We start from the raw sequence: 12,192 nt of genomic DNA, 5'->3' as shown, positions 1-12,192 counted from the left end.
ATAAATGAATTAAAATAGAGGAGAGGAAGTAATATATTTTAGGGAAAAAGAATAAATATATCCTTTAATCATTGTAAATGTTGTGCAGATACCTTCTGTCATATTTTTGGAATATTGATGTCCCTGCCGACTAAAAACTAGAGCGATATGCCCTTCACTTTAACGAAAAAGTGTAAATAGGGACATGTGGCGCAATATTATCCATCGATCCGATAATGAGTCGATGAATAAAATTATGATACGTATATTTTCATTAATATAAATAGTACACATACTCTAATTTTTGAATGATAAAAATACTAATATTTCTAAAAAATGACAAAAAATATCTACTTATAATTCAAGATACATCTACCCTTTTCCTTAAAGTTTACTCTTGGAAACATAGAAGGCCAATATAAAATTGCTTTCATACCATGAGTCATAAGTCAATCATGAGAAACTTAGTGGTGTATTTAATTAATTGTTGTACAATTACTGACCAACCACCCAAACAATAATTGAATAGAAAATGTTAATAGTCAAGTTGGATTTAAAAATAAAACAAAATAATTAAGTGTTAAAAATATTTAAATTCATAAATATACCACAAAAATTGGAGTAGAACTAAGGTTACAGAACGTGCTGTAGAAGATTCTTTTGTGAAGCGTTCTTTTCACTTTTGCCCCCACAATCAAAAGGTTTTGAATTCTTATTAATTGTACATTGAATTTCGAGATAGCTGGATAGCAACAATCTTCTTTTAGATCCTTGCGGATTTTCTGTCTTTTAAATGTGAGACTCAAATTCGTGAGTTGTTTCTATGAGAGGAAAATTTCTCTCACTATATAAAAAATGATCTTTAATGAAATTAGTTAATGACAATAACTTAATTACTGCTATAGATGTATATTTTAATGATAAATTAACATTCTTTATAAATGTCCTTAAAGTCTAAAGTCATAGTAGATCTAATAATAATTAACTAATGCCGATAAAAACTTTATCACTTTTTTAACGTGTATATTTCAATTACCATTGATTTCACAAAAAATACATCACTATTTTTTATTGCCACACGAAATCTTAAAATTCAATAGAGGAGTAATCATTTTGAAGCAGCAACACGTTGAATGTAAGCTTGGTAATGGGCAAACAATTCATCTCTTGACGGTAAATATTCCTTGTTTTGAATGTAGTATTCATCTCTCCAATCGCAAAAATTTGGGAATTTTTCACTTGTCACCGAAACAACTCCAATTACTTCTTCAAGAACTCCAAACCAAAGGGCTACAGCATTTGCAACAACATCAACAAATCCAAAGTTGTTACCAACAAAAAACTTTTTGTCCTTGAGCTCATTATCAAGAATTTTCAACATCTCATTAACTTCCTCTTTACCTTTCTCTTGCTCCTCTCCTTTGAAAAATAGACTTTTCATCATTGATGGCCACTACATAACAATTGGAACTTGAATTCAACAAAATTTTAAAGATATAAATCTACAACAATAGAAGTACATTAGTCAGTCACAAATAAGTTATTGTTGGCAATGTGATATTTTATTACTTTAGTCCAATTTTACACAAGACATATAATATATATAAAATGACATTCTGACTTGGTTGTATCCGATAATAAGTACTCTAACTTTGAATGTGCATATCTAAATATTTGGTCTCAATTAACAATTAAGCACTCCAACTCTTTAACATGTCTCGTAGACACCTCATGACATGCCACATAAATTTTGGAGATGTATAGTTGATCATTTATAAGTTAGAATATTCAATTAACAGAGTAGAGACAAGTTAAGGAGTCGATATACCTTATCTTCGAAGAATTTAGCCCAGAAACGAGCTAAAGCTCGATCATAAGGGTCTTTAGGTAAGATGGAAGGGCCTTCAAATGTCTCGTCAATGTATTCGAGAATCACACTTGACTCACAAATTGGCTTCCCATTGTGAATGAGCACAGGGACTTTCTTGTGAATTGGATTGGATTGAAGAAGTAAAAGGCTCTTATTTTGTAGATCATCTTCTATATATTCATATTCCACACCCTTAGTCTTAAGAGCCCATTCAACTCTTTTACTAAAAGGGCTATACCATAGACCAAGCAACTTAATATCTGCCATCTCTCAACTTTGGTTAACTGTGTCTTTTGCTTTACTTATTGAGGGAATTATTTTTATGTGGTTGTGATCTTCCTTGAGGTCTAGTATTCTTTTATAGAGGGAAGTTTCTTAGCGTTTCACCAAATGCATGAATCTTTCTTGTTTGACTATTTAAAATAAAGGGGAAAAGGACAAATAGATATTTTTGTAATCTTGAAATTTAGAAAGGACATATCCTCATCATCGGAATTAATGAATCTGAATTATTTTCTATGTATCTGAATAGCACTGATTTTGAAGGGATTTTTGTAAATTGAAAAAGAGTAGGGATAAAATGTTATTTAAGTTTTATGCTATGAAATTTAGGTAAGTTATACTATTGTTTTTATATACATCTTCAGCTAATAAATTGTGCATATTTACTTTTTCTCTTTACACACTAAATTTACTATTTTTTTATAAATTTATCTTCTCCATTTGAAACCTTTCTCAACCTGATTCAAATTTATTTTATGATTGAGATTGAATTTTTTTAATTGAGATAATACGTAAATCTCATAGCTGACAAGTAAATCATCCAATTTTGAGAATACATATCCACGCACCTTAGCTTGATATTAACGGACAACTTAACACTTCATCATAGTATCTTGTGAGAACTTGAGGCTGGCATTTGGGATAGGGTCTAGACGCTTACATTTTAATTTTGAAATTCTAGCGAGATTTCTCAAACAAATATTTTTATTTATAAGTGAATCCAAAAATTAAAATGAATTAAAGAGGAATCTTATAACATGCATATTTTTTTTCTTACATACCACTAGTTCAATTCGAAATCAACCTTCAATTGAATTAACAAAAACTAATCCCTAAATCCATGTCTAACTTTTATTGCCACACAAAATCTTGAAATTTACTAGAGGTGTACTCATTTTGAAGCATTAACAGGCTAAATATAGGTTTTGAAACGGATAAGCAATTCATCTCTTGAAGGTAAATATTCTTTGTTCTGCGTGCAATATTCATCTCTCCAAACACAAAAATTTGGAAATTTTTCTTTTGTCACCAAAACAACTCCAGATACTTCTTCAAGAACTCCAAGCCAAAGTGCCCCAGCATTTGCAACAATATCAACAAATCCAAATTTGTCACCCACAAAAAACTTTTTACCCTTGAGCTCATTATCAAGAATTCTCAACATCTCAAAAACTTCCTCTTTAGCTTTCTCTTGCTCCTCTCCTTTGAGAAGAATACTTTTCCTCATTGATGGACCCTACATAACAATAATAATGTATACTCAATTTCAAAAATAGGAATATACAATAGTCAATAACAATAAAAGTACATTAGTTGTTGTTGACTAATTCTTCATTTAGTTCAACACTATAATAGAGCATAATACAAAAATAAACATTCAAATTCAGTCTCGGCTGATAAACAAGTACTTTAATCTTGAAAATTATGTATTCAAACATATTAATTATTCTTAACTAACAGTTAAACACTCCAACTCATCCCCACTAATGTGTCTCATTGACACATAATTAAAGGTATCTAGATGATCGTATTATAGGTCGGAGTACTATCCAATTGACACAATTAAAACGAGTTAATACCTAATAAAGTTAAATGTCTCCACTTATGTGACTCAAAAGTATTTCCAATTAATAGACTTATGTACCATGAGAAAAAATATACCTTGTCTTCAAAAAACTTTACCCAAAATCGAGCTAAAGCTCGATTATAAGGGTCTTTAGGCAAGATTGAAGGACCTTCAAATACCTCATCAATGTATTCAAGAATGACAATTGACTCACATATGGGCTTGCCATTATGAATTAGCACAGGTACTTTCTTGTAAATTGGATTGGATTCAAGAAGTATTGGACTCTTATTTTGTAGATCTTGTTCTATAAATTCATATTGGACACCCTTAAACTTGAGAGCCCATTCAACTCTATGACTAAAAGGGCTATACCATAGACCAAGCAACTTAACATCTCCCATCTATCAACTTTAGTAAACTATGTTTTTGCTTTACTAATTGAGGGAATTTTTGTGTGGTTCTTTTCTCCCTTTGAGGTAAATGCTTTTATAGAGGGAAAAATAGGGTTAGCAATCTGCCAACTGAATAATGTTTGCTTTTTTACTATTAGGTTTAGTAATCTAATTATGCTTTCACATTCATGGCACTTTGAAATAAAATAAGAGGAAAAAGAGTAAATATATTTCTTTAATCTTGCCATTTAGAATGACATGCCACTTGTTAAAAGAGAAATCATATTTATTCTCTATCCGTTTAACAAATGGTGCATATATATATATATATATTCTCGTTATCTAATGAATGGTGAATATTTAATTTTTTGGTTAATTAACTTAATTTTTTTTTTAGAAGTGAGCAATACAATAACAAAGATGACTTGTGCTTTTGGTCAAATCTAGTGGCTTGGTATGATTAATTCAAATGCAATTACTGACCCACCGACCGGCAAATCCAACCAATAGATTTTGTATTAAATTATATATTTGATTAGTATTGCCTTTGTTTTAAAATAAATTCAAACTGTTCGATATTTTTCATATTTTAAATTAAATTAAATTAATTAAGAGAAAAAGATTAAATATATCCTTAAACTATTTGAAAAGGTTTAGATATATCTTCCGTTTAAAGTTTGATTTACTCATATCCTCTTTGTCCAACTTTTAATCCAAATATGTCCTTATGGACGTTAGTTGACATGTAAAACATATCCAACTCATTTTTTTTATCTATTTAAAAGTCACACAAAATTGTCATGTCATTTTGACCTTATCATATGACATTTATATGAAAATGGAAAGATACATAAACACCTAATCCGACTTATAAATCAACTCCTTTTAAACTCACTATCCGATTTTTAACAATTTTGTTTAATTTTTATGTTTTTGGTAAATCTATAAATGAGAAATTGATTAATTAAAAATAGGAAAAATATGAAAAAAATATAAAATTAACGCCAAAAATTCAGAAATAAATATAGTAACCTTAAATCTAACATTTCAATATTTTTTTAAAATTTTTTATTTTTCGATAAATCTCGAAAATGAGTAATAGATTAAATAAAAAATATGAAAAGTATGGAAAAATATAAAATAACGTCAAAAGTTCATAAATAAATATAGTAACATTTCATTCTACAATTTTTTTTAAAAAAAATATTTTTTTCGAGAAATTTCGAAAATGATTGATTTACTAATAAAAAAGGAAAAAATATGAAAACATAATAAAAAATTTACGTCAAAATTTACAAATAAATATAGTAACCTTAAATTCAATAATTTCAACAATTTTTTTTTATTTTATATATTTTTTTCATATTTTCCTATTTTTTATTTGCGATATTTTTGTGTAATTATATTTTTCATATTTTTTGTTAATAAAATCATTTTTGGGATTTGTCGAAAAATAAAAAACTAAAAAAATGTTGAATTTAAGGTTATTGTATTATTTTTAAATTTTTGGCGTTAATTTTATATTTTTTTTCATATTTTTTATTAATCAATTACTCATTTTCGAAATTTATCAAAAAAATAAAATTTTAAAAAAAGTTTAAAATTGAATTTAAGGTTACTATAATTATTTATGAATTTTTGGTGTTAATTTTATATTTTTTTGCATATTCTTCCTATTTTTTATTAATTAATTACTCATTTTCGAAATTTATTGAAAAAAATAAAAATTAAACAAAATTATTGAAAATTAGTCTGATAATTTATTTAAAGGGAGTTTATTTATGGGTCGGATTAGGTGTTTATGAGTCTGAATATCTTTCTATTTTTATATAAATGTCATGTGGTAAGGTCAAAATGACATGACAATTACATGTGACATTTTAAAAAATGAAAAAAAATGACTTGGATATGTCCATGACAACTAACGCCCATAAGGGCATATTTGGATCAAAAGTTTAATTGCGAGATCATGAGTGAACCAAACTTTAAACAGAAAATATATCTAGACTTTTTCAAATAGTTTAGGAGCATATTTGACTCTTTTCTCATTATTTAATCTTAACATTATTTTTAAAAATATTTTTTCTTTACTCCACATTTGGATATTTTATGTGATAAGTTCGAGAAACTTTAGATGTTTTTTAAATTATTATAAAGATCAATTTGACAAGAATCAACAAGAGAAAAATAAAAAATAATATCTAATTTATATTCTTAATCTTCTTTTTCTAAAGAAAATAAAACACCCAACAATTTAATTATTTTGAAATATAGGAAGTATTATAATAACACATATGTATAACATACATAATTATACGCTTTGATTTGATTTTAGTATTTTGATAACTCTTTGATAAAATATCAAACACTCTATGTGTCACGGTCCAAAAATAAATGTGATGACACTTATCTTATCCCACCAAGACAAGTCAATCTAAAACTCTACCATTACAATAAAATGCGGAAAATTCATAATTTACTAAAAAAAATATTCCCAAAATCTGGTTGTGACGTGTACAAGCCTCTAAAGAATTACAATTGATTTAAAAAAAATAAGTCTCAAATGATATTGTTTCTCGAGTTGAACAAGATCATAAATAGAATTAGAAGATTTGCTGAGATAACAAGCAGCTACCTCACAATTCTTCACAAAAAGCCTCAAACAAGGGGAAGAGAAATATCACAAAGGTCCGAGCTAGTAACCTACAAAAAAATTGTAGTAGCAAGGGGTGAGTATCAAACCACACGGTACCCAGCAAGTAAACTTCTAAACACAAGCTAAGTGGATAAAATATGGGTGCTCCTTACACACCAACCAAACCTCCACAACTACAACCTGCATAAAAATCAGTTCAACCTAACAGTTCACAGTTTTCATAGCATATATACTCAACAACAAGCTCAATATTCATCAATTACACCCTCCACAAAAAGGCACTCGCAATATCAATAAAACACAAGATCAAGTTCATTAAATAGAGTTAACCAAATATCAAATACTTTTCAATCACCAATAAAATATGTAATCATAAAGGATGAAGAATGTCATGTGATACAATGCAAAGATATACCTCCAAATACCAGGTACTCTCTCAACCGTATATACATGATACTCCTCGGAAATACATCAAGAGATCATGACCCATGGGGGACTCACGAGGTCCATAACCGACACGGACGATCTCCACGTGTCTGTGCGAACGATCTCAATGCATTATCATAAATCAAACAAATTTCGTATGGACGATCTTTACGTACCAAATCATAATCATTACTTTTCTATCGCACGGACGATCTCGACGTGCCCAAATAATCATAACTCGATCTCAACATGGACGATCTCCACGTGTTACACCTTTACTCATACTGTTTACATCCCTACTCTTTCGGAATAGGTCGAAACGTCACGGCAACTCAGAAAATTATTAATTGATTTAATTTTAACAAAATTTCAAAAATAAACGAGTTTTAAAAAGAGTCGCCACCTAATTTTAGGAAAAAACTAGGAAACCATTAAATGATTTACGAAACCAGTTCGATTCTAGGTAAGGGGTTTAAATTATTCCGAAGGGAAGGGGTTAGGCACCCTTTGGAATCCACAAATGTGGTTCCCGACTGAATTCATTTTTTTTTCAAATTGAGGAAAGATATAAAATAAACACATATAATAAACACATAATATACACAATAAAACAATAATTATCGGCCCAAAGTTTGCCTAACGTCAATATTCACAAAATAATGAATGAAATACAATTCGAACTTTTCGAATAATTTCAAGGAGAAGCACCTCAGGGTACCTGTAAAGACACTTAGTAAAAGAGTTAGTGTCAAAATAATATAAATAAAAATAAATAACTCAAATAATAACTAAAATAAAAATCCGTCTTATTAACATGGGAGGCCTTGGAAATCGACGGTTATTTCTTCATCGGCCCAATTTAACATATAAAATATATAAACTGAACATCGACAAAACATAACAAACTTATCCCAAGAGAATATGGAAAACAACAACCAAACTAAAATAACATAATTAGAAATGGAGACAACAATAACATAATATATATAAAAATTAAAAATAATATTAAAGTAGAATAATAACAAAACCCTGAAAAGTTAAGATAGCAAATAGTTGACTAACAATTTTAAAATAATAGTAATAATAAATAAATAAACATCGAATCATAAAATAATGCTAATATTAAAACTATAATAAACACAAATATTAATTGACTTTTAGAACTACATTAAAGTAAAAAAAAAAACAAGCTACATATAATAAACAGAAAACATAAAAGAGCTAGGAATTAAATAAAACAAGGCTAAGAAAAAATTTACTTGGTTCTGGACAGCGAACCGGAACTCCGAGTTTGAAAGAGACGACTCCACCTCCTCAACTCGAAAAACCACAAAAACACTTTAAAATTTTTGAATTATGGGAACCAAGAATTCTCAAAATTTTATGAGTATTCTTTTGTTTTTTCCCTCCAAATCCTCCCCTAAAAATAGTGAATAAAGTGGGCTTATATAGAAACCCAAAAATCCTCAAAAAAGACGAAATACCGATGTGGGACTATTACAAAATTGAAAATTGTTTGAGAGATTGTCACGACCCAAATCCGGGCCGCGACTGGCACCCACACTTACCCTCCTGTGTGAGCGAACCAACCAAATCTAAACCTTAACATTTCAATGTACTATCAACATAAAGTAATGCGGAAGACTTAAACTCATTAATAAAATCAATAACTATTATTATCCCCAAAATCTGGAAGTCATCATCACAAGAACATCTATAATCAAATTACTAAACTAAGAGTATTCTAAGAAGCTAAAAATACATAAGAAGCTAGTCCATGCCGGAAGTTCAAGGCATCGAGACTTGAAGAAGATCCAGTCCAAGCTAGAAGCATTAGCTCACCCTGAATTTCCGATGTAGTAAGACTGGCTTGAATTACTGTTGAGTCGAAGACGACGGCACGTTTGCTGCGCCTCACAAATAAACAAGAAGAAAACAATAAAAGTAGGGGTCAGTATAAAACACGGGTACTGAGTAGATATCATCGGCCAACTCAAAATAGAAAACAGTATATATTAAGCAATATCATAAAATCAACTAATATCTTTAGCATACAGCATTTACAGTTACCATAACCCTTGGTTACAACACCAAGCACATCAATGAGGACTCACGCCTCCTCATCATACTTATTTGGGAATTCAGTTCATTAGATTGAGTATATTAACATTTTTCAAGATTCATTATCTTTATTCCCCTCGTGTCGGTACGTGACACTCCGATCCTCATATACTATCCTGGTACCGAAACGTGGCACCCAATCCATATTCTATCCTGGTGTCGGAACGTGACACTCGATCCATATTCTATCCTGGTACCGAAATGTGGCACCCGATCCATATTCTATCCTGTTGTCGGAACGTGACACTCCGATCCATATTCTATCCTGGTGTCAGAACGTGACACCCGATCCATATTCTATCCTGGTACCGGAACGTGGCACCCGATCCATATTCTATCCTAGTGTCGGAACATGACACTCCGATCCTCATATACTATCCTGGTACCGGAACGTGGCACCCGATCCCCTAATCTCACTACTTTCATTCATCAAGCCTTTTTTTATACCAAGGCATCATCATTAACAAAGTAGATTAGGGTTTCTTTTCAAGATTTGGGATTCAATAACTTCATCATGCTTATTTATTCATAATTACATAATCACATCATTCATGCACCCATACAATTAAGCATATAGAAGGTTCACAATACTACTAACACATATCATTCGCTATTAAGAGTTTATCTATCAAATAGAAATAAACCATAACCTACCTCCACCGAAGAATTGCGATCAACAATCTATCTTCTCAGAATCCTTGCTATCCTCTTCGTCTCTCTCTCTCTCTACTCGTTCTCTTTCTTTTTCTCTCTCTCTTTGTTCTTTCTTATTTTTCTTATTCCAACCCTCTTTCTTTTACCCTAATTAACATATAATTAAGAATAAAAGATGGCAATAATGCCCCACTAATTAACTTAAGGCTACCTCTTTTAACCCCCAAGTAATTAGACTTATTAACGTTAACCCACTAACTTTATAATTAAGGCAAGAATAGTCAAAAACGTCCCTCAAAACGTATCAAGAAATCCGACCCAGACTGGGATTGCGCAACCTGCGACGGCCCGTCGTGCCTGCGACGATCCGTCCTGCAGGTCGTCGCAAGGGTCAGAGACTCAATTTCCACTGAATAATCTGCTACGGTCCGTCACGCCTGTGACGGTCCGTCCTGCCATTCCGTTACGAAGTTCAGAGAGTCGATTTTCAGTATCCAATTTCAGATTTTCTAAGTGTTTTAAAACGAGACCCTGCGACGGTCTGTCGTGCCCATGACGGTCCGTCGTGGGGTCTGTCGCTTTTGCCAGTTTTTCCAGAATTGAAGTCTGCTACTCAAAACGACTAAACAGGTCGTTACAATAGATACCAATTTACCCATCGTTCGTCCCGAACGATCACAAGAAGGAAAAACAAGAGCGAAAGGGAGTACCTGAATCTGTAAACAGATGTGGGTATCTTTCTTGCATATCTGCCTCCTTCTCCCAAGTGGCTTCTTCAACCGGTCGATTCTTCCATTGCACCTTGATGGATGAAATCTCTCTTGACCTCAACTTGCGAACTTCTCTATCTAAAATGGCAACAGGTTCCTCCTCATAAGACAAATTCTCATCAAGCAAAACTGAATCCCAACGGATAATGTAATTTCCATCCCCATGGTATCTTTTCAACATAGACACATGGAATACCGGATGCACTCCGGACAGCCCTGGAGGCAAGGCTAACTCATAAGCCCCCTCCCCTACTCGCTTAAGTACTTCAAATGGACCAATATACCTTGGGCTAAGCTTACCTCGCTTACCAAATCGCATCACCCCTTTCATTGGCGAAACCTTCAACAAGACTTGTTCACCTTCCATGAACTCTAAGTCTCTAACCTTTCGATCTGCATATTCTTTTTGTCTACTTTGCGCCGCTAGAAGCTTTTCTTGAATAGACTTCACTTTCTCTATCGAATCCCTCAAAAGGTCAGTACCCCAAGGTCTAACCTCGAATGCATCAAACCAACCAATGGGAGACCTACATCTCCTCCCATACAATGCTTCAAATGGGGCCATATCAATACTTGAGTGATAGCTATTATTGTATGAAAACTCCGCTAAGGGTAGGAAGCTATCCCAATGGCCACCAAACTCTATCACACATGCACGAAGCATATCCTCCAACACTTGAATCGTCCTTTCAGACTGACCATCGGTTTGAGGATGGAACGCAGTACTAAGGTCCAACCTAGTACCCAATTCCGCATGCAATGTTTTCCAAAACTTAGAAGTAAACTGCGTACCTCTATCTGATATGATGGATAGTGGAACCCCATGCAATCGAACGATTTCTGAGATATAGATCTTGGCTAACTTCTCTGCATTGTAAGTCACCTTTACCGGAATGAAATGAGCAAATTTAGTTAACCTATCAACAATCACCCAAATGGAGTCATACTTACCCATTGTCCTTGGAAGACCAACCACAAAGTCCATTGCAATTCTCTCCCATTTCCATTCCGGAATGGGCATTCTCTGAAGTGTTCCTCCGGGCCTTTGATGTTCATACTTTACTTGTTGACAGTTTGGACATTTGGCAATAAAATCTACAATATCACGCTTCATTCTACTCCACCAAAAGTGTTGCTTTAGGTCACGGTACATCTTGGTTGCACCCGGATGTATAGAATACCTTGAACTATGAGCCTCTGTCAGAATAGTGTTGATCAAATCGTCAACTCGGGGTACACATACCCTTCCCTTGATTCTCAAAACACCTTCCTCATCGATTGTTGCTTCCTTAGCCTCTCCTCGCAACACCTTATCTTGGATCCTGCTTAGTTTCTCATCATCAAACTGTTTTCCCTTAATCTTGTCAAGAAAAGAAGATCTTGCCTCCACACAAGCCAACAATCCTCCCTTCTCATTTACTTCTAACCTCATCAAGTCGTTAGTCAGAGTCTGAACCTCTCTAGCCAATGGA

General features: G+C 32.3%; 2 protein-coding genes across 2 annotated transcripts; both read right to left on the bottom strand.

The window, feature by feature from the left end:
- Positions 1 to 552: 552 nt before the first annotated feature.
- Positions 553 to 2,452, bottom strand: LOC101265853 (probable glutathione S-transferase). The gene is made up of 2 exons (XM_004246334.5): positions 1,808 to 2,452; positions 553 to 1,432 (listed from the first exon to the last, which is right to left on the bottom strand). Exons 1-2 carry the CDS (start codon positions 2,114 to 2,116, stop codon positions 1,088 to 1,090), a joined length of 654 nt encoding a protein of 217 aa, XP_004246382.1. The 5' UTR covers positions 2,117 to 2,452; the 3' UTR covers positions 553 to 1,087.
- Positions 2,453 to 2,818: 366 nt separating this feature from the next.
- Positions 2,819 to 4,388, bottom strand: LOC101266443 (probable glutathione S-transferase). The gene is made up of 2 exons (XM_010327519.4): positions 3,794 to 4,388; positions 2,819 to 3,368 (listed from the first exon to the last, which is right to left on the bottom strand). Exons 1-2 carry the CDS (start codon positions 4,100 to 4,102, stop codon positions 3,045 to 3,047), a joined length of 633 nt encoding a protein of 210 aa, XP_010325821.1. The 5' UTR covers positions 4,103 to 4,388; the 3' UTR covers positions 2,819 to 3,044.
- Between the last annotated feature and the right edge of the window lie 7,804 nt (positions 4,389 to 12,192).

The sequence above is a fragment of the Solanum lycopersicum genome, chromosome 9 (genome assembly GCF_036512215.1).
Source record: "Solanum lycopersicum chromosome 9, SLM_r2.1".
NCBI lineage: Eukaryota > Viridiplantae > Streptophyta > Magnoliopsida > Solanales > Solanaceae > Solanum > Solanum lycopersicum.
Note: the sequence above shows the minus strand (reverse complement) of the source record. Positions and strands in the feature narration are given on the sequence as shown.